The 25,933-nt window shown below is 50.2% G+C and overlaps 2 protein-coding genes across 2 annotated transcripts; both read right to left on the reverse strand.

Moving 5' to 3' along the window:
• Positions 1-1,011: 1,011 nt before the first annotated feature.
• LOC106495070 (RNA 5'-monophosphate methyltransferase) lies at positions 1,012-4,181 on the reverse strand. Its single transcript, XM_067314066.1, has 2 exons — positions 3,990-4,181; positions 1,012-2,186 (listed from the first exon to the last, which is right to left on the reverse strand). Exons 1-2 carry the CDS (start codon positions 4,179-4,181, stop codon positions 1,563-1,565), a joined length of 816 nt encoding a protein of 271 aa, XP_067170167.1. The 3' UTR covers positions 1,012-1,562.
• A 1,936-nt stretch (positions 4,182-6,117) lies between these two features.
• On the reverse strand, positions 6,118-24,509 carry FAIM2 (Fas apoptotic inhibitory molecule 2). The gene is made up of 12 exons (XM_013955477.2): positions 24,334-24,509; positions 23,011-23,191; positions 19,210-19,313; positions 18,903-18,967; positions 18,033-18,086; positions 15,576-15,626; positions 15,008-15,047; positions 14,458-14,495; positions 13,388-13,475; positions 12,711-12,806; positions 10,975-11,028; positions 6,118-8,950 (listed from the first exon to the last, which is right to left on the reverse strand). The coding sequence occupies exons 1-12, from the start codon at positions 24,346-24,348 to the stop codon at positions 8,801-8,803; spliced, it is 936 nt and encodes a 311-aa protein (XP_013810931.1). The 5' UTR covers positions 24,349-24,509; the 3' UTR covers positions 6,118-8,800.
• Positions 24,510-25,933: the final 1,424 nt, after the last annotated feature.

The raw sequence follows: 25,933 nt of genomic DNA on the forward strand, positions 1-25,933 counted from the left end.
CATCACCAGGGAAGACGCATTTGTTTGCAGCTGGGGAGGCAGAGGAACTCTCAGAGAAAGGCTTTCCTCACTCTCAAGGGTGGGTCCTAAACATTTTCCAGTGGAAGTAGCCAAACACTGCGGAAGTTGCATTTAGGTAGAGAGCCTCAGAGCCTTTCTGTGACTCTACACAGTTCTGTAACAAACACAAGAAGCGTGTGCGCGTCCACATGTGTGCATTCAGAGATTCCAGCAGCTTCACATGCAGAAGTACCTAGCCAGCCTCGCCGGGCATTTGCACTTCAGTCTTTGAGCTGAGCCCATTATGGAGGAAAGCAAGGTGCTTTCCTTGTTACTATCACTGCAGAACAACCAGGAAGTCCCAGTAAGGACCAAAATTAAAATGCCTCTGCACACAGACTCACCTGAGCACAAGAACTGCTAGACAAGAGCACCTCCTGGAGGACGCGGCCTCCTCTGCCCCGTTTCTGCAGCACCTTCCCGCTAAGGACACAAGGCTTACGGCACATACCTAGGCTTCCCTCTCACTTCACAGTAAGGAAACGGCAGAACCTACAAATTCATAAGAGTCATCGGTTATCCATTTCTGTGTGTCATAATTTACTCAGGCAGGGTTTTTAATCTGTTTAGACAATACCGTAGAAGCATGACTCCTACTTAATTATCAAAGCTAACAGAAACACTAGCTATATATGAACTAAAATCATTAGAGGCATTAAAGGAAGTAAAATGAAATTAAACTGAGACATTTTTCTTGATGCCAGATTTTTTCCATTTTTTTCCCTCCCAGATTTTACTAACACCAAAAAAAAAACCAAATAACTTCAGCCATAGCCAAACATAGTTTAAGCTTTAAGCTTACCAAAGTCTCATTAAAGCCTGTGAATGTAAAAGAAATTATAAACTCTGTTACCTGAGACTGCTCAGGTTCTGAAAGCAATGTGAACAAGAAAATTAAAAAACAGCAAAGTATTTATGGTAAAAATAAATTATTTTTTATTTCAAGGACACTATTACAAAGAGCTCTCCCTTTTTTTATACACTTAAATGAATACACATCCTATCATAAAAAGTCACTCCACAAAAAAAAGGAAAACAAACACGTTCACCCCATTATCAGCCTTCAAAGCATACTCCATGCAAGCCTTACCTGACAACAGCAAAGGTGTACTGATCACAGCCTGACCAAAACACTGACCAAACAGACAACCTCTACATTAATCCATATTATTTGCTCATGGCTGGTAAGTCAGGTTATGTGTTTCTCTACAAGATGCTTCAAGAAAATACAACAAGAAGCATAGAGAGCACATCTCTGGCAACTTTTGTTTCAAGAGCACTTTCTAGGAACGGAAATCTCAGAACCCACAAGGCAGATTAAAACTGTCACTGCATTTTGCAGAATAAAAAACAAAACAAAAAAAACAGACTTGACTTGCCCCAAATTCCCTTGGGAGGTCAAGGTATGATCCTGACAGGCATTTAGCAATTCCTAGCTCTGACTCTGTAACCAGCACACACCTTCTTTCCTAAGAAGTCATAAATGTGAGAGGTCATTTCTGTCAATCACAGCACTGTTCCTGTCCTGAGGGCTCCCTGCCCTCGTGATTTGATCCCTTTGATTTAAAAAGCAAGAGGCTTCTGTCCCAGCTGGTGCTACCAAAGCAACACACCAGTTCCATGGCACAGTCCTTCGTTAAGATCTCCGTTATCCTCTCTACCATGTCCCCATTGATAGCAAGAGATCGGAAGTGATCGAAGTCGTTTCTGCCCAGTTTCCGCAGGCGGCGCGCAGCCGCTCTGTAGCACTTCCATGGCTGGGGTTCAATCAGCAGGTACTTGCACAGAGAGGAGAGGAAGGACAAGAACTCTACCAGGCCGCTATCCCCGTGGTTCAGGTGGATCCACATGGTCACGGACATGCAAAAGCCAATGTCAAAGGCGGAGCGGCCAAAACTGCTCAGGTAGGAGCTCAGGAACGGCTCCCTGGCACTGGAGTCCATGATGTCCAGCTTGGCAAAGGATATGGAGGCAGGAAAGGGACTGCACTGCTGAGCCCTCTCAATCAACACAGGATCGATGTCACAGCACAGAAGGTTCAGATCCTTTCCAGCTGCAGGCTGATCCAGGCTGCCTTCGCTCTCCTGAAGGCCAAGCAGATGCCTGTACAGAGCCACACTTAGCTCCTGCAGAAAGGAAAACAACAGGGATTCATGGGGCCTGCGCTGCTTCGTTAAGGCATCACTAAGCACATCGGATCCCAGTCTCAGCAGCAAGGTACAAGCGTCAAGTCAGAGCCTTCTCTTGAGTTGATGAGGCTTGGAACGATAAGCTCCCTAATAATCTTCCTTTCTGCAGCAAAAAGCATCACAGTAGCCCTGACTACCAGAGAGTCAGCCAGGGCTTGGAACTAAACCTGTATCACCCAGCACGTGGGGTTTTGATGCAATAACTATGGGAAAAGATTAGGCTTAGTTATAACTACCTTGCTGAATATTCCCATTCAGTGGCGAGGTGGAAGATTCATTGGTTCCTTTAGGTGAGCCTCAGAGTTCTCTAGCAGCACTAACACCTACTTATAAGGCCTAATTTAGTCATGCGCTTATCCTACTGCTAAAGTAAAAACATGCCCTCATCATTAGACTATAGTACAAGATAGAGCTTTCTTTGAGTTTCCTTTGTAGAGTGCTCCACTAAATGAAAAGTTATTAATCTTTCATTACAAGAAATCTGATGAAAATCTGAAGGACAAGAAGGAAAACTAACTGTACGATTCTCTAGCCCATATGTTTTTAAGAAGCATTTGGCTGCACAGGCAGATAGTGTCCTCTAGTGGCAAAAGCCTCTGCATTTTAAAAGAACTGGACTGAGAACATTTTTACCTGACCTGTTTTACAAGTTCATCTGAAACAAGATCTAGAATTGTCCTTTAGATAATGCCTCAGGTAGAGTTTCAAGCCATCTGGCAGACGGAAGGGGGGGATGGGGGTGGGGAGAGAAACCATGAAAGCAACACTACTCATGTCCTTAACCAGAATACAAAATAACTTCATTCCCAATGCACAATTATTTCTAATTTAATATATTGGTAAAGTTTTCATGTAAAAAACCTTTAAACATGCTTACATTAAACATTGTACCAGCATGCATCAGAGATGCACAGGTGCCCCTGAATTATAACACAGCAAAGCTACACTCCAGGAAAAAGCCACAGGAAAATGCAGAATAGAGTAAAGAAAGAGAACAACATTTTAAAAAAGGGAAATTCTATCAGATTCACCAGCCTTATCATTAGTTCTTCAAAAACATGACCAGGATTTTAGTTTTAAGTCCTGTCTGATGGATAAAACGACATAACACATAACGGATGAGGGTATCCAGTTTCACGACTTGTCCAGTTCTGCCATTTTAGGGCAGTCCTACAGCAGTTCTCTGGTGCTAACGGCACTCAGTAGCCTGGGACGCTCCAGGTTTTTGCCACAGCAGGAAAGGGGAGAGAGAAGATCTGCCCTGCGCAGACCAGCACAGCTTCTTAAGCCACCTCGCAGCAGTGCTCAGCAACAGCCAGCTCCACCGCACCATTGCCCACCCCTCAGAGGACACAGGCAGAGGGTGCTCTCCAGGAAATAGGGTCTCCTGGCCCCACCAGTCTCACGTTGCGCCCAGCTCCCTCCTGTGCCTCAATTACACAGGATCATCCCTGTCCCAGGCCAGGGCCTCCCCCAGCCTTCCCAGTCTGTCCCATTCCTGCCCAACACCCCAAACCACTACCTTTCTTCAGTATTCCCAGTCTGCCCCACAGTCCAGGCCCGTCTCCCCCAGTAATCTCACTCTTCCCCACCACCTCCAGCACTCAGGCCCACTACCTCCTCTAATCACCCCAGGCTGCCTCACGCCCGGCCCCCAGCCCAGCGTCTCTCCCCACCCGCAGCCCGTTGCTCTGCGGCTCCCCGACCTCTCCCCCCCCCGCCACGCCGGCGGCCTCTTACCCCCGAATTGCACCCCACGTCGAGCCCCAGCAGCGGGCGGGCCGCGGCGGGGAACAGGCGCCGCAAGAGCCCCGCGGGCAAGAGGCTGACGCGACCCTCGGGCGGGTGGAAGCGGGAGTAATTGGGGAAGTTGCCGTAGGGGGCAGCGCCGGGCGCCAGGGCGGGAATCCCCTCACTTATGGGCGCCGCCATTTTGCCCTTACCTCGCCGCACGCGCCGGGCGGGAAAAGCGCGCGAGGAGGCGCGTTCCGAGGGAGAAAGGTTCCGGGGGGGGTCGGCGCATGCGCGTAGCGGAGGGGGCTGCGCGGCCATGGGGGGGGGAGGCAGCGACAGGGAGAGGGATGGGGACAAGGGACAGCGCCAGCCCGAGCCCCCCTCACCATGACTTTCCAGGTCCGCTTGCGATAAATCGTTAAAAACACGAATTATTAGAGATTTTGCTTTAAAATACCCTTTCTGCGGCAGGGCAGCCCTGCGGCAAAGGAGCCCCCTCAGCCCCGGCTTCCCCCCACAGCCGGCGTCACCTTTGCCCTCTGCGTTGCCATGGTGACAGTGCCACTTCCCCCTCCGGGGGGGGGGCACAGGCCGCGGCTAGGCCGCTTTTGGGGGTTTCTCTTAAGCTTTTCGGGCCCTGCTGAAACAGGAGCCAGGGAGAAGGCAAGATTTTGGGAGAAAGTTGATAAGGGGAAGCTGGAATTCATTTTCTTCCAGTGACATTAGGTTGCTTTGGGGTTTTTTTACCACAGCGTGGAAAGCAGAGGGCGCCAGGACCTCAGAAACATCAGGCAAAGGCTTCAGGGCCAAACGTTTGTGTTTGGCTAAAAGACCCCAAGAGATCATGATTTCGCCCCTTCACCAAGGAGCAAAGTTCAGTGCCTCCCTATCCTGTCGGGAAGGCTTTAGAGGTCTCACCTGGATCCCTGTAGCTGCATTAAGGGCCCCCAAATTCCTACCCCCCCTTGCAGCAGACATGGGAAACCTCTCAATCTCTTTCCCTTTACAACATCCCTTAACAGCTTGATAAATCACCCGGTCTCCTCCTGCCTCTCTCCCTATTCCACCTCTGAGTGGTCCCATGACACTTGCAGCCTCCATTGACCCATGTGCATTTTTGCCCAGTTCCTCAAAAGTCAAGTGTCAACATTTGACTGAATGATCAGCCTTTTATTCTCCCTATAATAATTACAGGATAAGCTGTGAGGAGCAACTAATTACTCCTCTTATGCAACTGCTAATAGCCACCTCACTGTTTGTGTGGCAATACCCCACTTCAGTTATTCTTCCAGAAGCACTGTCCCACAGCAGAACATGAATTATCAAATGCAGCACAATGCAAAATATTTTCTTGCCACAGCAAGGGTGACTGATAACACGGTTCAGAAGATGCAGCACAACAGCAGCTTCGCAACGGTTCAGGTGCTACCAACCCATTGTGAACATTGAAATCCCAAATCTCACAAGTTCGTGGAGCATATTTCTGCAACCCTTCGCACAAATGGGTTCTCACAGCAGGAAACAAATCTTCTTTGGAAATAAATCTCCCACCTGCCTTTTAGGCATGGCTCCTTCCAAGATGCAGAGATCTGTTGCAAGAAGATGCTGCAGTTGGGATTTCTCTAAGAGATCTGGCAGCCTGGACTAATCAGCCCTTCACAGCTGATGTATATAGATATATGCAAGTCATCTCCCAAAGCAGGCATTAATTTAGGTCAGATTAATTGGGAAAGCTTAGTGCCTCAGGTTCCTCTCCTAAGGCAGTGGGGAATGCCCCTCTGAGAAGGTACCTTGCTTCCAACATGCATTCCCCCCCACTTACTTTTGGATCCTGTGGCTATTTGCAACCAAGTCTAAGAAAGCTCAGAAGTTTCACCCCAGGGAACACTGTATCCCTCAGTTCAAATATTCCACATGATGCTACACTGGAACCAAGCATTTTTTTTTGCTTTATGTAGGATGAGTTCCTTAGTCATAAGCAGACAGACAGCCTGGTCCTAATTAAAACTTTAGGCTATGTCACATCATCCTGTAGCCTTATTAATTCTTCCTGTTTTAGAGGAGACAAGACCTTAGCTGTGTGACCAGACCTTCCATCAGCTGCCCTTCAGTAAGGAGACCTTGCAACAAAAAGAACAGTTTTGCAACAATTTATTAGCAATGTTCAGAGAAAATACAAAATCCTATTTACAGTGAAATCATAAGAACAGCTGGACAAAAGGAGCAAGGGGATACAGAGCCAGGGTCTGGATGATGCAGCCCTCAGATACAGAGAGGAAGAGAAACAGCCCTGCACCTCCCACACCCAGTGGGTCAGAGAACCCAGGAAGAACTTGCCTCTATCTGCATTATTCAGCCCAGCAGGGACTTCCACCTCTGAGTGTTTACACATTACTCACTGCTTCAATACGAGTGCTTTCAGTGGGGAAAGGCAGGGACCTGGCTTGGATGGGTGATGGAGAAGGGCAAGGGGTTCAGTGCAGAACAGGGCCTAGGAGACATGCAAGAAGGGAGCCCCATGGTTCTGTCAAGGGACACAGGAGGACAGCAAGCCATCTCCACTTGGGTGGCCTGGAGAAGGAGCTGCAGGTACCATGCAGACATTTCCTACTTGGGAACAGAAAGCCAGGAGGTAGCAACAGCTCAGGCAGCAGTAGCAGAAGACAAGTCACTCCACACCAGAAGGAAAAAGAGCAAGAGAAGCAGAGTGGACTGCAGACCAGTGTTCTCCTCCCCAGGTCCAGAGCCAGCTGGGAGGAGTCCCAGTGCAGAGAGAAGGGGTAGCTGCAGAGCTCAGGTCTGAAGTGTCTTCCAGAGGACAATTTTTAGGACTGAGTTCAAGAACTTTTCACATGACTCCAGCCATACTCCTCCCTCAAAAGCTGGAAAGCAGAAATACCTACAGGCCTTTTGCTTTGAGCAACACAGCCTCTTACTGGAGCAGAGGCTGTGCATCTAGTCTGCTAAGATCTTTCAGAAGCACCTGCATGGGTCTGACATGAGCAGTACTTGAGCCAGGAAATTCCCTTTCTACACTCTCATTTCATAAACCCTTGAGGTGTTTCCCATGCTGCCCCCTCTCCCAGTTCTGGCTGCTCAACAATTCAAGGCAGTGGGCCATGGACTTAATGCTGCCATCACTTAGTCTCCTTTATCCCAGAAAGTGGGGGGGTTTTTTGGAGCTGGGAGGCACCAGTTCTGTTGCTGCTGTCACTGCAAAGGTCAGTACAGCCACTCAGGGCGCAAAGGCAAGAAAGGCTCAGGAGGGAGCTTAGCTAGCAAAAGCATTTTCACTCTTTGCACAGTAACTTTCCTCTTCCTCTGCCCAGCTCAGGGCATTGAACACGTGTGGCGGGAGGATACAACATGTGAGGGGTAAAAGCCAGGGCAGCAGCAGAAGAGGAATGTGTAGTATGGAGCATTTTGGCATAGCCTCTCTAACACACGGGGATTGCTAGAGGCAGCGCAGTGACGCACTTACCCTGGCATTCCCAGGGAGATTGAAGATACAGGTTTCTATCAGCGGGAAGGATCACTTTCTAAACAAGAGCAAAAGGCCTCTTATCTCCACCTGGAGCTTTACAGTTAGAAATTAGCCAGCTGATCCCCAAACAGGGGAATGTGAGCAGGGGAAGATGGAAAGTTACCTGTGCACTCAGAGGCATCCCATGCCCTCGCTGACATCCCTGTTTAGGGGAGCAGAGCTGGAAAACAACCAGAGCAAAAGGAAGAGGCGACACTGGTGTTGGCGACAGAAGTGCCCACTTTTCCAAGCAATAGTCATTCACCTTGGCCTTAGTCTCTGCACAGTAACCACTTCAGGCCATTAATCTCTAGCAATCAAGACACTAGCATGAAGGCATCAAGATCCTTATGATGGATCACAGGATCTCCTCATTTTCCACAAGAGGAGGTTTCTGACTTTGCAGACTCCGCAACTCAGTCTTTCATCCATTCTTTGCCATTGCCTGTCAATAATCCTCACATTGGATCACAACCCTCCCAGATGAAGAGCAACACTTTAGAGAGCACTGACATGTGTATCCCCTGGGGCAGGGGGACTCCAGCAATCCTGCTACCCCAGACTGGGAGGAGAGAAAGCACAATCTCAGCCCCACAGCCAGATATAAAGGATACAGACAAATTCTTCCTGCCTTAGGGATGTCCTCAAAGAGGCTGCATGTCCTGAACAACAGGTTCCTTTGTACCCAGAGGACTAGTTGCTAGAAGGACATCCAGACTATGCGGTCCCATGCTCAGCCTTTCCAAAAGCAGGCACTATCTGGAGCAGATCTCTGCAGAGGCCATGAAGCTCCATGAAAAAATGCAGGTAAAAAAACAGGGGAGATGCAAGAATTTCCCTAGCCTTTCCTTTTTGTTCAGCTGGTTTTCCTGCCAGGATCCTAGCAAAATTCCCTGCCTCTCCTTCCTTCAATATTATTTTCCCTTTGCAGAGCTGGTCACAGCATTTCAGCATCCTGCAATGTACAGGACCCAGAAGGGCAACTCTGGCAGCCTTCAGGGAAAAGAAGATCTTGGCCTGATGCCTCCCAGTCTCTGGTCTGGTTTGATCTCAGCAGGAGTAGAGGGAGCAGGAGAGACAACATTTAAGCCCTACTTTGCTTTCTGGGTCACAAACGCTTAACAGCATATATACAAGCTGCATAAGGAACCCAGGGGCTTTGCTCAGCTGATGGAATGGAGCCTGCTAGTGGGCCAAAAAGGGTGGTTATTTTTTATTCCTCTTTTCCTCTTTTTCCTTTTAATTTTTTAAACATGCGTCTTGCCAGCAAAGAGAAGACACTGCCTTGCTGCACTCACTCCTGGCTGGAGCCAAAGAACTGGAGAAAGAAGGAGAAAATGTAGATTATGTCCAGATAGATATTGAGGGCTCCAAAGATGTATTCCTCCGGGCTCAGTGAGTATCGACGATTCCCCATCAGCATCTGGGTATCAAATGCCAGGAACTGCAGGGAAAGAGGAGGAAAACCCAATGACACAATCACACACAGCTTCGGCACAGAGAGGCAAGAAGCACTTAACAGGAATTGTCCCAGTTGCTTCAGTGAACCCACAATAAAAATGCAACCACTTCTTTTATGGGTCATAACTGCTGTTTAAAAAGCTTAGAACAATACTTTAATCATGAGTTACAACTTTCCCCTTCGTTTCACTCTTGATAGTCCAGCCCTGAGCCTAACTGTTCCTTCATGCCTGCTTCCTTCATGCATATTCCCAAGGCTCCCCTTCACTTCATCTATCCTGAATATGTCCTCAAGCTCAGCCCTGGAGCAGTTCTTGTTCCTCCTCAGCCAGTCCCTATGACTTGTTATTCTTGTACTTCCTCCAGTTCAGAAAGACCTACTAGGTAACAGGGTATCCTGGACCAACATGATATTCCAGCAACACCAGAGCACAAAGGCCAAGAAATTACTCCTTCCTCTTACTGCACTCTGATTTCATCTGTCCAGACAGTCCAGCCTTGCAGGGTACCTCCACCTGGCCTCAAGCTAACTCGGGTACCAGCAGCTGCAAGAGCAGACCTTGCGCCTGAACTAGCTGCTGAGAAATATACCCCAGACCCTGGGCAGCAGAAAGGCCTGTGCAGAGCTGCTAGCAGAGGTAACCAGACCCAGAGCAGAGCTAACACCTACCTGAGCTTCAATCACATCTGAGTGCAGGGCAGATTTTACCCACGAAGCCATCGCAGCCCTGCTGCTGGGGCAGGAACCCACTGCCCAGCCTGTCTGTAGAGATACACTGCTCACAGAAGGAAATGTGGACAGGAAGACAGGTTGGTGGCCCAGCTGCCAGAAAACCTGCACCTTGCTGCACAACTTGGAGCACATCTTGCCCCATGCCACCTCTGTCCCCTCCCTTAACCTAGCCTGTGACTGACACCTTGGCATGAAGCTCCCCAGAGCTGGCAGAGCATCTCTGCCATTCCCTGGGATCAGCTAGCATCTCTGCCATGTCCAGTCATAAATAACAATAATTGATCTCTCAAGACAGATCACCAAGCTGACTTGACAAGCCTGGCACTGTCAACTGCATCAGCTGAGATTCTGACTGAAGTTTATGGGGTAATTTTAAGATGTTTAGCCTACTTATGTTTTACAGAGCAGTCTTTAATCATGAATCAGAGAAGAAATATTCGAGCTCTCTTGAAATGACTTTATTAGCTCTTAAGTGAAATTGCTCAACTGCTCTTATTCACAGCATGCCCAATGGGCACCGCCTTGATCCCCAAGGCAGCCCTCCTCCTGACCCCCACTTCGAGGTAACACCAAGCATCTTCCCAGACAACTCCCACACCCAAACAGCAAGCACGGCACTGCCAGGACATGCTCCGGGAAGAGGCTTGCAGCAGGGACAGCCAGGGAGCAGTCGAAGGAATGAATCAAGTTTTCCAATTTTGGTCAAAAGCGCTGCTGAGCTTCAGGGTTTTTCCTGCCAGCAATGCACCTTCCCAGTGTCCCTCAGTCCCAAGCCACAGCCTGTAGGTAGTCTTCCTATACACCCATCTCTGTTAATGAAACTCATACCCACTCCTTAGCCTGCACCCATCCAGTCCTGACTTGGCTTTGCTCACATTTGCAGCCTCATTTCATGCCCAGGCTCCCTTTGAACCCTGCGGTCCTGCTCCCATTGCTGTGCCAAACCTTAGCCTCTGCTTTTTCCACTCCAAAGAGGCCTTTTGCTCTGTCTCTACAATGCTTTCTACTGTTCACACCTAGTGTTGCGCATACAACACAGGTTTGCCAATCACACCATGCTCTGCTCTGACACTGTCACGTACACCAGCACCTTCTTCAGACCAGGCTGAGATCACTGCAGTAATTGCTATTCTCGAGCCACTTAAGGATGGGGAGCTCTCTGCAATCCTACGACCTACTCCTTCCTTCCCTGGGCACCCTTCAGGGCAAAAAGCATTTACTCCATGTTTATTCACTTGTTTTTCCTGCCTGCGCATTCCCAGCACCACACTTACCATAGTAAAGATAATGGCACCCAGCAGGGCATAGATCGCATGGAGCCAGGGGACCTAAAAAAGCAAATACGTCAGTCAGTGGCTGGGAGAAAACTGGTTAATTATGACTTGACACAGAACAGGGCTCAGCTCTGGTGTGGAGGAGTCAAATTAGGGAAAGTGCTGTAACAGCTCTGGACTTGCACCACTTCCAGCTCCATCCCAGTTTCTATTATTGACCTGTTCATGGCAAAAAACAGGTCATTGTGCCTCAGTTTCCCCTCTCACTTTAGATTGTTTGGCTCATAAGCTTCCAGGTCAGGGACTTGTTTCTAAACAGCTTTCCTCAACAAGGCTGGGGTCTCTTTGGGAACCTCTTAGCTCTGTCCTGTTGGAAACATGTTTTGTAGCAGCCCTGGAAGGCATTAATTCACCCAGACAAGGTTGACACCACTGGAAGAAACCAGATGCTTCCAAGGGACAGACCCAGCTTTAATTAACACAAAACTTCAGTATCTGCTGGAGTCAGTGAGAAATTCGCTGGAACTGAACTCAAACCCTGCTTGCTGGGGCACAGTAACACATGGCACTACCAGAGCAGTTGCAGAAAAAGGTGTCCACATAGACTGCAGATTCAGCCCAGAGATCGCAGCCTGCCTCCCCAGATAGACAATTGAAATACAAGCTGCCTCAAGCTATGCTTATCTTGACAGGCATCAAGATATCAGTGTTGTGACAGCTTCTGTTTAATAGCAGTGGCTTGTCAATGCAAGCTGGTTTACCCTCACATTCACACAGAAGGGGAGATGGACCTCAAACGGAGGCAACTGAAAATCAAACTCCTGTTTTGGGAAATAATGGCCTTCATGTTCACCCATTTGTCTGACTCCAGGGCTAGTAACAGGGGGAGCATCTCCTGCAGATCTGGCCCTTAAAGGATGACTTGGGTCCCCAGAGAGCCCAGGTGAGATGCAAGGGGGTTGGGAGGGTATTTAGAGGCTGCTGTGAGCAAAGCCAGGTGCTGCTGTCTCCAGCACAAACAGGCATTCAGGGTGATTAATGGAGGCTGTGCAGCCTCATACTTTCCCTCTTTATCAAGATCTTTCAGGCTCTTGCTTGAATGATGACTTGCCTAATGAGAAGCTTAGATGGAGACCAGGCCCTCCACACTGCCACACCAAGCCTTCCATCAGGTGTGGTCACAAGCTGCTCCAGGATTTCAGCAGGTAACAGTCAACCCTGGCTGTGACCAGGTCCAAGCCAAGAGCAGGGATGCAAAACAAAGGGAAGCTGAAGGAGGCTGAAGGAAGGGACTGAACCCATGGAAAAGGGACTGGCAGTGGCTAGAGCAGTGACAAGGCAGTCACTCCTGATCAGAGCGCTGTTTTGTACTGGACAGCCAGGCACTCTAAAGTGCTCACCCCTCTGTTTTACTGGAGGGGAAACTGAGGCACAGGCAGATGATGCTACCCACAGTGAGGTCCTTAAACAGATCCAGGAGCAGAAGTTAACTTTAAGCCCCAGGCCAGTGCTCCATCCTACAAACCAATCTGATTGCAGAATGACCAGGAATCAGGCACTGGGATTTGTCTTTCATTTCCCCTGGTGCTTTTGCACATTTCACAAAAGCAGACTGGGACACCCCTGTCTTGAGCCAACCCCTGGAGTTTGCCTGCTTGAGGCCAATGTTTGGCTCCTGGCCTTGTGCCAAGACTGGTGGCACTGGCAAGGAGGGAGGGATGCGGGTTGTTACTCACATATTGGTAGGGCAGTATCACAGCTAGAATGATGCCGCCAAAGAAGAGCACCATGAGCATCACAAAGAGGACGCCCTGGTAGGAGGTGAAGTCAAACTGCGGAGGTAAAGAACACCACGTTACAAGTGCAGAGTGCTGGGGCAGGAGGCAGCGAGAGGAGCCAGGCCTCCCCACATCAGGGAGGAAGAACTTGCCAGCATCACACCCATCTTGCTGTCAGATGGTGATTGCTCCATCTGCATCTCAGGTCCAATAGCCCAGCACCCATCATACCACAAACTGACAGCCAAACTCATCATAACCATGTTATGGCCTAAGACAATAACCCAGTACCCATTGCACCCCTTATATCCAAAAGCCCATTGTACTCACTTGTGCCAATATATTTTGCATCATCTTCCTCCTTCAGAACCCTTCTGTACCCCAACCTGATACTCCAAAGCCCAGCATACCCCATATGTTAACATCTTCAGATCCCATCTTTAACCCAACACATTTACCCAGCACCTGTCATAACCTTCCTATAAGCTTTGCTATGTCCCAGCATCCATCAAATTGCTCCCAAACCCAGAGCCTTGTGGACCTGCTCCATAACACCTCACTCCCTGCACTACCAGACCCTGTTCCCTGTCTGCAGAAGATGCCTTTCCCAGAGGGACTAATCACCACACCCTCACCTTGGTCTGGAAGCTGAAGATGGTGACAGAAAGACACACCAGGGCTGTGATCCCCAGACACAGGAGGACTGACTTGGTATTGTAGTAGCTGCAAAATTAACAGCAAAGCCACATTTCTAGCAACTCCCACAGGGACAGGAGTGATAAAAACAGGCAGAAGCTCAGCACAGACATATAGGAAAAGTGGGAGTCCTGGGGGCAGAAATTGCCCTGACCTCACCAATGTTCCTGCTTAATGTCAAAAGGAAAGGGAAGACTGAATATGCAAAAAGATTAGATGGGCTTTCCTCCTGCTTTAAATAGAAGAGGGTAAGCAGCAGGGCATGTCTACCCCTCCCAAGAACTCACGAGCGGCTAAGATGGGAATTTACCATAAAAATCTATCTGCCCATGGGCAGATGGAGAGGAGGAGGATTACAACCTGGGAGGTAATAAAAATAAAATGACAAATGCCATTGCAGCACAATGAGAAATCAAAGCTCTGTTACACTATCAATGTGCTCTTAACATGGGGGCTTGAATCTCAGAAGACTGCAAGGAAGGATGGAGGGATTTGAACAGGTAGAGACCATAGGCTTAGCTTATAGTTTTCAGTGGGTCTAACTACTGACTTTGGTGGGTTACAGCAGGTTCAGCCCCTAAGAAAACCCCACTCTTCCCTTCAGTTTCATTAAAGTGACATCACTGGTATTTTCCCTCAGTTGCTGAAGCCACCACTTTCTTTGTCCCCAGCACGTGTCCATCAACGCCCACTGGCTCATCTGCCTCATCACCAGAGATCCACGTGAATCAGGGCTGATCTTGTGAGCAGATTGTAACAGTGAAAACACAAGGAAAAGGATGCAATACTGTAGACTACAAAAAAAGAAACTGCTGGGGGTGCCACCATAGCTCTTAGAGAGCATCTTCAAACGGTGTTTCCAAAAGGGAAGGTCAGGCTTCATGTGGCTGCTGGAACAGCTCCAAAGGGATCAAGTGGCCCAAATATTTCAGAAGTGAGAAATTGTTTTTCAGAGGAAGAGCCAAGACATAGGACCAGAAGAACTCCAGGGACCACATGCCCAACCTACCTGGAGAGCATCCCGGTGAGATAAGCCATGGAGAGAGTCTGGGAGGGAAAGAGAACCACTTTACTCCTGCATTCATGTCCCAGGGACAGACACTCGGCAGACAAACATTTCAATTGCAGTGACAAGGATAGCCATAAGGGCAGTGAAACCTCTTAAACCAATGCACAAGAGATGCAATTTTTGCATAGTTTTTGGTACTTGACTGACTAATGTCCACAGGACAGGTTAAAACAAGGGCAGGCCACAACCCAAGAACTGTCCCACCCCAGTCCCTGCTTCTCCATCCCCTCTGCCCCTCCTGTGCCATGCCCCAGCTCCTAACCCCTCACCAGCCTCCACAGGCACTGATTTTAAACAGAGGCTCTCTTTTCTGCTTATCACTTTCTAGTTCAATTACAGTTCCTTGGCCCAAGTGCAGGGCAATTATAGGATGAAACTCCCGCTTTCCGCAGGAATTCAGACCAGACAATAGCCTCTCCTGCCTGGAGCCATTACAAAACTCATGCTGATTGGAGAGGCAGGGCAGACACTGTCCAGATGTGCCACTTACAAAGATGCTCAGCAGGATCAGATTCCAAGGGAAATATCTCCTGCAAGTTAAGAAACAGAGGCCGGTCAGCCCTGCGACACAGGGGGCAGCGGTGGTTAGCAACACTGCACAACAGCTTGCATAGCAGGTATCGTATAATTAATGGTCTGTGCAGCGTGTGGCAGGGGTGATGCAAGCGGACGGTCATTCTGCTGGGAACGAGAGAGCATTCAGGCTGCTCCCGGGCCAAGAAGGCAAGCATCTCCCCGATACCTCAGCAAAGCAGCCAGGAACGCCCTGCTCTGGGTGTAGCAGAGAAGATCCTCCACAGTATCTAATAATGAGCATTTGGAGCTGTATAGCAATGCAATTTTGGCTGCACCAGCTCTGCTCTTCTGGCTGCAATTTTACTTCAGCTTTTACAGCTGTGTTGCAGCAGCCCACAACCATCAGGCCTGAAAATACAGGCCTACATCACTGTGCATCAACACAACCCCTTCCCATCCCTGCAACATGTTGGCAATGCTTGAGGCAAGAGCAAAGCATTCATCTTTCATTTCACTAGGTTGTTTAAAACAAAACATTTTACCTGGGTCCAGAGCAGCAAGCCAGAATCAAGTAGGTCACAAAGAAAACAGCACTGCAAGGAAGAGAGAAAAAGGACAGATTAGGGAGGAAAGCCCCAGCATTGTGTCGATGTAGGAGAAGCAAATCTCCAGCTGACAAGTTTTACTGCTCCAGTACACCGCTTAAATTCATGCGCTACACCCAAAAGTCAAGGCTGGGTAGGAAGCAAAGGGGTAACTGCCCCTCGCTGAAGCTGTTCTGCTGCCTGCAGCTGCCAACTTTGATATGCAAGTCCCCAAGGTGACACTGGGGCAGCGCAGCCATCCTGGAACAACCCAAAGGAAGGTTTTGGAGCAGAACGAGGGTAGCATTCAGACCCGGAATAGATGGAGTACCCAAAGATGTCATAGACACCTTATCAGTGCATGAATCACTCATCCAGACACAGCCAGTGTCTCCACTGCATCAGAAAGGACTTGGACCATTCCAGAATATGCCCTCATTTTCAGTCTCTTCCTGGCTTGGTGAGCTCCCAAGGTGTCCTGCTGGGATTTCAGCAGAAACAAAGCACTTTTACCACTGTTAATCTTGGTTTAAGTGACTTGCCTAAGGCCAGAGCAAAGGCCTGCATCTGACAAGGAAACTGGTCCCATGCTAACTGCACCAGCCCATGAGGAAGAGTTCAACACCAAAAGGGTCCTCTAAAGACAGAGGCCCACAACAGACTCAAGCCTAATATGTTGTTGCACAAGCCATCCGCAGGTCATAGGGAAGTTATTTATCTCGCATGACTTGACCCTTCAGCAAAGCAAAAACCCTCAAAAATAAGCTGAGGAATCGTCCCCCTCTGCCCTGAACATCACATTTTTCTATGGCACCCATGGGCTATGGCACAGCGGGAACCTGCTTACCTGCCTTCACCCAGCGCCTGGGGGAGAAAGCGGCTTCCAAGCATGCTGATGGCAGCACGATAGCCAGTCACCTCAGGTCTAATAAATGAACATGACGGCAAAACCCACGGGCCGTGATAAATACACCAGAGATAAACCTGAGCATTGCTCTCCCACAGGGAAACCAGGAAAGCTAGAGCAGACACAGCTGAATAGATGGAAAAGCAGCATGTAGGGAACAGAGCCATTGCATTTGTCTGTCACCTTTCCTCCCTCTCCACACATTGCTTTATTCCCTCTGAGCTTGAGCTATCACTCCAGCAGTACAAAAACACCCTGGTGCACCCACTTATTTTAGAGGCATATACAGATTTAGGGTCTCCATGCATAAAGGATATCCAGACCCAGATCAAGACAAGCAACTAGAGACAGTGGGGACAGAGGGAATGGTTGGATTGCCAGGAGGTAAAAGGACAGAGGCACAAAAATTAAGTCCAGAGTCTATCCCCAACTGGCCCAAGACATGTTTTTTCCTACTGAAAGATGGAAAGATAAACACAGGCTAACTGGCTGGTAAACCACAAGACATGAGCCCAGAGGTGAAAGCATAGACCTGAACAGAGCTTGATCTTGTCTCCCAAGAAGCCATGCAAGGCAATGCTGTTTCTCCAGTCTACCAGGTGGCCAAGGAGGAGACCATATTATCTTCCTTTAAGGTCACAAAAAGGCATGTTGGTGCCGGGTTCCTTCTATTAGTGCTATTTTGGTTCTTTTTTCCAAGTTATATAAGCTGGTGTCTCATCTCCGGGTCTGGACACATTTCATGATTTGGGTGTGAACTAATTAAAGCCAGATTCACAGAGCCTCATTCAGTCAATTGCATTGTGCACTCTGTCTGCTTAATTAGCAGCACTAACACAGGCGGCATCCAAGAACCAGCACAACTGCAAACATCTTAACACAGAGGCACAGCTTAAGCTACCTCCTCGCTGACCTTTCGGACAGACCACGCCTAATGAATGGGGTCCCAGATCCTGGGCACCAAAAGCAGCTCCACAATGACAATTTGGGTAGGACAGCTGCACCCAGACAGGGCCAGAAACACTGTAATACTGCCAAATGCTTCCCCCTCTCTCAACACTGCCTGCACCCTTCTTCACATGTCTGTTTATCAAGGTATGTGGTGTAAACCCAGGCAATCTCCTTGATTTCAATGGGACAGCCCCCAAATTAAGCCTTAAAGGTGTACTAAGTATCCTTTCACCTCTCACACCTGGATTTCTGCACTATTTTCCTGATTTTACTTTATTCATTCTGTAAGCAGTACTCACATTTATTATGGTCCTGTTTGTAGAGTGGCATGTCACCTAGCCAGAAGTATTCAGATGTCTATCTCCTGTCCCTCAGACTCATTTCCATCTTTGTTCTCAAAGATATCCATAAACTTTTCCACTCCCCCCCCCCACACACACAGGAACAATTCCTTACATGCAGGACAAACATATTTGGAAAACAGCCCCATATCACTACAGACACATCCAGAGCCATTTGGCATGTGCATGGCCATAGGAGAGGGCATGGATACTCACTAGGAAGCCCAGTACCAGGCAGGGTTCATCTGAATGTACCCTTTGACCGGCTCACTGCAAGACAGAGAAAGAGGGGTGCTGAGAGAGCAGAAACTGCCAATCACTTCACAGATCACTGCTAAATTAAACCCAGGAATGTGTACGGGGTGGCACAGCGTGGGATGTGGGGAGGCAGGCCAACACCACAGCAGAATTTACCCAGCAGACTGACTGGAAAGAAATTAAACCTGTCAAGTAGGAAAGATGGCCCTGCTATTATCGATTACACAGTCAACCTTGCTCAGGGGAACAGCCACTGCCTTCTCAAAGTGATTAAGGAGCTGAAATCCTCAAACTGACAGCAGTTCATTATTTATCCTAGCTGCAATTTGATCTGCCCATGCCCAAAGTGCTCAGTCATCCGAGCTGGAGAAAGCCGCTGCTCGAGTGCAGGGTATCCACTGCTGTGGAGGTAGGTAACCCGGTCCCTAAAGCCAAGGGAGCCAGGTGTCTGATGGCCTTGATAACTCCCAAAGGAAAAGTACTGGCTATTGCTGTTGCCTAAGGGAGACGTATCCAATAGATCGGTGACTGTTAACACCCCAGAGAAGGTGCCCAGCTATGAAGCAGCAGTTAATACCCAAGGGAGAGTAACGCAGGCCTCTCGGCAGGGGATAGCACCCAGAAGGGACGATGCACCAGCTGGGGCATGCAGGAATGGTACCCAGGCACCAGAAAGACTGAATGACCTCTCAGGGTCCCTTAGTCCTACTTTCTGTTAAAGCACATTAGAAAGATTTTTAGGTAACTGAGTAATAGTCCCTAAGGGTTACATAGCAGCAGGTCATGCACAGGACACCAAAGAACATTGCTGTTGGACAAGAGACCTACCAGAAGGTGAAGAAAGCCACAATAACGACTGTGACCAAGAGCTGGACCATCAGGATGGCATAAACCTGAAAAGAGAGGCAGCGTGGCAGTGTGAGAAACCCGCAGAGCAGACCAGCAGCCCTCCCCCCCCACCTCCCACCTGGCTCAGAGCAGCTCCGTGGCCCAGGGGAGCCAGCAAAACTCCATCCATTTCAGGAGTGGGATACTGAATACACCTGGGGGGATCCCCTGCAGCCTGGGGCCTTTGAGAGCACAGAGCTGGCTGTCCCCTGCCTTGGCCAGGACAGATCTACCCCTCACACCGTACCTTCCTGATGAACACCCTGCGCACGTTTCTGTCATCCCAGCTGAAGGTCGTGAGCATCTCCGTGTCTCCTGGGTACCCACCACTGCCATAGCTGGGGCTCGTACCTGAAGCAGAAGACAGACAGGTCAGCTCCCTCCCCCAGTCTCCCACGGGCAAGCTGGGATAACCAGCCACTAGTGAGGGATTACAGTTCAGGAGGCTCAAATTTCAAAATTTTCCTGTTGTTTCACAAAACCCAGGGAGAAGTGTCCTCTGGGTGTGCTGGGATGCACTTGGCTTCTCTCCTGGTCCTGCATCTTATTAGGAGCATCTCTGAGAATGGATAGAGCTGGAAAACACTTCTGCAAATGGCCACATGACCAGGATATGAGGGTTAATTCCTCTCTGCCAAACCTTTAATGACAATTAGAGGGCTATCATATCCTCACTCACCTTTCACTGAATATTAAAAGATCCCCGAGAGGAGCCGTGACTCGGCTATTCCCCTCGGGAGCCCTGCTGCAGGAGGATTCCCCTGCTGCTCTGTAATTGCCTGAGCTTAGTCCATGTGCATCATTTATTATGTCAGTGGTGTTGTGTCCTCTCCCCTGAGGAAAGATCATTTCAGCTTTTCAGTGAGGTCCACCCCAAATCTGTTTTCCACACAGGGAGTCAGAACAGTTTAGCAAACGAGGGGAAAACATGATGTGCCTGCCAAGAGTTGTCTTCCCGAATCGCAGCACCACACAATCTGTCTCAGAAACCAGCCAGCTGTTTTATTAAGGGCTCTTTAATACCAGCTCTCATTGCTGGCATTTCCCTGCAGACCAAGGGGGGAGGAAGGCTGCAGAAAACATCATTTGCTCCAGCCCAAAGGCTGCAGGGAGATGGAGGGAAAACATCTGGGAACCTCTGCCTTCCCTAGGGAGGAGCAGGAGGGGACAACTGAAGACAACTTGTGACAGCCAGGGCCAAAGGCAGCAGGGGGATATTGCAGGGCAGGGAGGGCTGAGAGGAGAAGCCCAAGGAGGCAGCTTCTCCCAGCTGAGATCAGCTGCATGAATGAGACACGAGCATCAGCCCTGAACCTCGCAGCTCAAAAACCAACAAAACCCCAGTTGTCTTTGCACGTCCGTCTCCCATGCGATCTCTTGCAAGTATCACTTTGTGTTACTAGCAGTCTCCCCAAATGGGTTTCCTATAGAAACGAGGCTTGTGCAATCACTCCAGCTGTGTGTTCATGTCCCTGCCTGTTTGATGCTTCCCTCCCTGCCTTCACAAAGCTTTTTAACCAATTTGAACACAGGGATGGAGGCCTCGGTGATGTTCAGATCCATCAGGCCAATAGGGGAAAGACCCTCAAACCCAGAGGGCAGGCTGTGACATCAGACACCAAAGCCAAATTCAAGGCCCTGGTCCAAGACTTCCTCCATTTTAATCAGTCCAAGGGCACCTGCTTTTATTGCAGAAGCCTCCTCTCAAAGATGCACCTGGCAGGAAATAAATCCCTTGTGCTCTTCTTGTGCCTAATAAATCTCCTGCGTCTACTTCTACACCCCAGCAGGGACAAACTCCTGAGCTGCTTCCTCCCAGCATTTCTGGGAGATCCCGTCATCACCAGCACAGGACCGAGAGCACCTGAGGGCCGTGTCCTCAGGGACAGTTCAGTGCCTCCTGCATCAAAGCAATCAAGGTGTCTAAACACCAAAATTAGGTACCTAAATGCCTCTGAGGAATGGAGCAGGTTTTCCTTCCCCCAGGCTAACATCCCTGGCACTCCTGTCTCCTCCCACCCATGGCCTTGCTATCTCTGTCCAAATGGGGAGCATAGTGCCAGGATCCCTCTCCAAGGGCAGGGGACATGCTGTCTTGCTGCCACATTTCACAAAAGCAACCTGAAACACATGTCCCTTCCCTCCAGCTTCTCCCAGCATCACACACGCCGTCAAACATGGCCCCACAACATGTCCCCCCCAGGCACCCAGCCAGCTGCGAGGCCACACATCAGAGCAGCAGAAGGCAGGGAAAGGGGAAATCAGAAGCTGACAGCATCAGGGACTGATGCGGTGACGCACAGAGCACAGCTGAGAAGAAATCCTGCCAGGCTTGTTAGGGCAGTGGGCAGAAGATGATGCATCACCTAGGTGAGTCCTCGGGGATACCAAAAATCCCAGCATCTTAACCCCTTTGGGCTTTACTCATCCTAATTCATCAGGAGATTAGAAAGAGACCCAGGTGGTTATTATAGCAAGCTGGGAGGTTATTTATCCCCTCTGTTTCCGACCCCTAAAGGCAAGCAAGAAAGAAGCCTGCAAAACCATCAGAGCATGCAAACACCTCTCAGGGGATAGTGTGCTCTATTTCCCTTTCTTCCCTGAACCGCTCCATCCCTGCAGCTGCCACCATCCCCAATGGCTGGAACAAGCAGCTGGCAAAGCAAAGGACCAAGCAAAGGAAGAGGACTCAAAGATTCTTTAAATCCCCAGTCCCTTCGGGGCTCTGGTTCAGGCCGTGCTGGCGGAGCTGTCGCTCGCCTGCCCACTCTCTCCTGCCAGCCGCCGCATCCCAGAGCCACCGGGCTCGCTGCTAGGCAGCGTTTTCCCTGCACCACGGCACAGCCAGGCCTTTGTGCGCTTGTCACGGCCCCAAGCCGAGGCTGCACGCGGTACCTAGGGAAAGAAAAGCTGCTTGTTTGCTGAGGGGTCAGCCACACTCGTGGCCACACGGACCAGCTCAGGAATAGTTCAGCCTTTGAGCCCAGCAACGTTTTAAGCTCTGCCAGCTCTGGCCCGGAGCAGCCAGACATCACTGAGGCCGCTACGCTGATTTTTGCTGCTTCAGCAGTTTCTCTGAAAGCCGGGGCGAGCAGGAGCAAGTAGGGGTGTTACTGCCCAAAAAGCACTTTGCATCAGGGCTCTCCCAGCCCCGGGAGGTAGCACTGCTTAGCAGATCGAGCTGGGAGCCAGGGCTTTCTCTTGCCACTACTGCAAAGCAGAGCAGCCGAGTGGTTACAGGAAGGGGGTAGAGCACAAGGGATCTAGTCCCACATCTGGAAAGCAGCATGGTCCAGTGGTTGGGGGAGCTGACATATATATATACACACACGTATATATGGCTTATAGCCCTAGCTCTGTTACCAAAGGCCCCAGACAAGAAAGCCTCAAAGGGGGGGGGGGAATTGGGGAACTGTTACCATCTCAGACAAGGAGTCTCAACAGGAGCCTCAGACAAACATACCCAAGGACACAGGTGCAGCTGGGACTGATACATCCTGAGAAAGTACAGATAAACCAGCAGAAGCCAGCTGGAGCCAAGATTAGGACCAAGACAGCTTTTCTCAAACAAGGAAGCAGGCCAAGCTGAGACCATGTATGGAAAAGTAGAGCAAAGTTCATGGCAAGATGCTGAGTGACACCTCTTCTGACACCACTAGGGACCAGCAGAAGACCCCCAGAGACTCAGACCGCGTGCGTAACGATTATGTAAATGTAGTAATTAGTTCTAGGAAATAGCATGAATATGTATAATCATTCCTGGAAATTTAATGCATATGTATATGATAGAGCAATATAAACTTTAGATGACGTGAGACACAGTGTGCACGTTGGGTGGAGTTATCCCCCATGCACCCGGCGCCGTAATAAAGAGAATGCCTGCTTCTTAACGCTACATCGGCGTTAAGGAGTTTTTCTCCCGATTTTGGTGACAGCTCTAGGATGAGCTCCACCATGGACCAAATAGCACCGCATCCCCAAGCATGGCAGGATCCCTACCCCCCTGCCGCAAGGCGCTAGGAGCAGGTACGACCACCCGCAGACTCACTGGGGTCCACGTACGCCCAGCTGGGATGGAGCGGCACTGACGGGGGAGGAGGGTAAGCGCCCGACTTCATCCCCTCTCCCGCCGTCGCCTCCTCGTAGGTCGGAGGGGCTGGCGGCACAGCAGCTGCATCCTTCTTTGCCCCTTGTCCCTCGGGGTTGGGAGGTTTGTTATTCACGGAGAGCTGCATGTAAAGGAGGGGAAAAAATGAAATTAAAATGTAAAAAGGGTGCAGAAACTATCCTGCAGCAGGAACCTGTATACTCATCTCTGAATTTCCCTTGAAATTCAGTTACTGGACAAAAAAATCCAAATTCTAATACTTTATTTTCACTTCCACATCATGGGGTTTCTCCTGGCCCCCAGGACGTGTACTGCTTTGGCCCTCCAACATTTCTTTTACTTGCCCAAAACCAACTCGTTCATCTCTGGCAGTCATGTGAGGCTCACAGCCTCCCTGCTGTCCACTGGCTACAATCTGAAGATGTAGCTAAGGGATATGAAAACCTAAATCCGTCCACTTCCAAAAGCATTCAGGCAGCTAGATTTTTCTAGCAGAATATTCAAATGCATAAATTTGCTGAAGGCTTCAGACTATAAAACCCCAAAGAGCCATTTTTGAGCCAGAGAACTTGCTTCTCCTTGGGAACATGATCCAAACAACCTCCCAGGAATCTCTTTGACCTCTTGGGCTAAGTTAAGAGACTGCTATCCTTTCCCCACTGCCAAGGTGGGAGTCAGCTCAGCATCAGGGACAGCATCCCCATGAATCCCAGGGGTGGAGGAAATACCCGAGGAGATGCTGGATGGCCAGTGTCGCCCGCATCCGGGCAGCCTCCAGCATCGTTGTTATGGCAACGGTGCACAGTGCTGGCAGAGGATGCATAAACCCCTCCAGGCTCCGAAAATCAGAGAATCTCAAAAATCCAGAGCTCCTTGGATAGGGAAGGAGGCGGCCAGGGCAGGTGCCAAGTGCTCTGACCACTGGGGACATGGATGGGAAAGTACGAGCACTGCATTGAGGTCCCCAGCACCCCGGACGGAGGGAATAAATGGCCACAGGTCCAATGACGGGGCCGAGCTCCACATCCAGCACTAGGATAAAAACAGCCCCCGGCCCTGTAACGCAATCGTCCATCCCCTCCTCTGCCAAAACGCCTCCCTGCCGCAGCAGCCGCTGCACACTTGGCCAGGCTGTGCACCAGTACCCAGCTCCCTCCTCCGCATCGATACACCCCAATCCATTCCTTAAATCTCCTTTTTCCCCCAGTTGCGCAATTATGTAAGCAAGATGACTCGTCCGCCCAACCCTGGCCTCCCACCTACCTTTCCCTGGGTCATGCTGCCTTGCTACCGCTGCTGCCCAGACCCTGTCGGGATGCAAGCAGGGATGGAGAGGGCCACAGCAGGGCACCAGCCTCGGCGCCCGGTCCTTTCTGCCCCCTCTCCGGGGCGTCTCGGGGCCGGTCGCAGCCGCTGCAGCCTGCGCCGATGCCTTCACGTTCTAGCAACGTCCGCGGAGCGACAAGCGCTGGAGGCAGGACTGTACCATTCCCAGCCTGCAGGACAGGGGGACGCCAGGAAAGAAACAGCTAAAAAGGAGGCGAGCGGTCCCCCAGCAGCGCCGGGAAGGATGCACGCTGCGGCTTTGGGGAGGCAGCTGCAAGCTGCCGCGGGGTGGAAAGCGGCCAGCGGAAAGATGCTGAACTCGGGGCTGGAATTGCAAAAGGGAGGGAGGCGAAGGATGCTCTCCTGCAGCATCTCTGCTGCCGCACGTCAGAGGCCAGGGAGCAACAGCTCCCCATGGCGCCCTGCTGCAATCGCACATGCAGCCACCGGCTGCCAGCAGGGAGACACCATTCCCAGAGGCCGGAGGCTGAGCCGCACTCGGGGGCTGCAGCGGAGAGCAAGGCCCAAGCCAAGCTCTAACACAAGAGCAGCTCCGGCTCTCCTCCTGAGCCTTTCCAGGCTTTGCACGGAATAGAGAAAAGGCTTAATCCCTCTGGACAGACTCAGCACCAGCTCAGACAAGGCTCTGGGGCACAGGGAGGGCTTGTACAGAGGCAAATTGAAAAACAGCAGCCTGGGAATCAGCCCTCCTTAATTCAGACCTGCAAAGGGGACATCTGGATGGGGGCCAGCTTCAAGCCCAGAGCATGTCCAAAGAGGCAGCAGGGGCACCAAATAAATGAGGTTTTGCCCCCAGCAACAGGGCACAAAGGGGAAAAAAAAGTCACAAGGGCACAGGGAGACAGAGGCACCTCCGCTTCCCCCTGGCAACAGGGACAGCAGGGAAGGGCAAAACTGTCCCATCGCACATTTCGGTGCTTTACGTGGGTAGAAAAATTTGTCCAGGAAGACAAAGGACGAGGCAGACAACACCTGCACAACACACCCTCAATGCAAACAAGCAGGAAGGTCCCACTTTCAAGCAGCTCCTCAGAGGGCCAAAACAAGCCTAAACAACACCCAGCCAGGGATTAGTTATTGCAAACATCATAACCAGTGCAGGTACCAATCTGACCCCAAATCCATCCCCAAGACACAGATGTCCCTAAGACCTCCCTGTACATGCCCTGGGAGTCCTCAGGGGTAAGCCAGGGGTTCAGAACTGATCATTATTTGTGATGGTGCCCAGGAGCACTGGACCTTCTGGAGGAAGCTCCATCCTACTAGCCCTTCGCACACAGAGCAGGGATGGGGTTAGGTTTCTGACCAGTTCTCATCTTCATCCTAGGAATACCCCCTGCAGCATGGGGGATCCTGTCCTCTTCTCCCTCTCCAGGACAGGCTTGGGATGGATGAGAGGTGTTGGCAGAGCAGTCTTAAACTGTATTCCCACCAAATCCAAGCACAATTTCAGGCAGTGCTGGGACTACAACACAAGCTAGGAGATGTGACCCAACATACCGAAGCAGAACAACCC

This window comes from Apteryx mantelli, chromosome 33 (genome assembly GCF_036417845.1).
Source record: "Apteryx mantelli isolate bAptMan1 chromosome 33, bAptMan1.hap1, whole genome shotgun sequence".
NCBI lineage: Eukaryota > Metazoa > Chordata > Aves > Apterygiformes > Apterygidae > Apteryx > Apteryx mantelli.

What these genes read in the sequence shown, in the direction of transcription:
- LOC106495070 (XM_067314066.1), bottom strand. Translation starts at nt 4,181, where the DNA reads ATGGCGGCGCCCATAAGTGAGGGGATTCCCGCCCTGGCGCCCGGCGCT. An exon ending in ACGTGGGGTGCAATTCGGGG is followed by an intron (nt 2,187 to 3,989) that starts GTAAGAGGCCGC and finishes TCCTTTCTGCAG; the next exon opens with GAGCTAAGTGTGGCTCTGTA.
- FAIM2 (XM_013955477.2), bottom strand. An exon ending in CTCACCGGGATGCTCTCCAG is followed by an intron (nt 13,476 to 14,457) that starts GTAGGTTGGGCA and finishes TTAATTTTGCAG; the next exon opens with CTACTACAATACCAAGTCAG. An exon ending in GTGCCATTATCTTTACTATG is followed by an intron (nt 8,951 to 10,974) that starts GTAAGTGTGGTG and finishes CTTTCCCTGCAG; the next exon opens with TTCCTGGCATTTGATACCCA.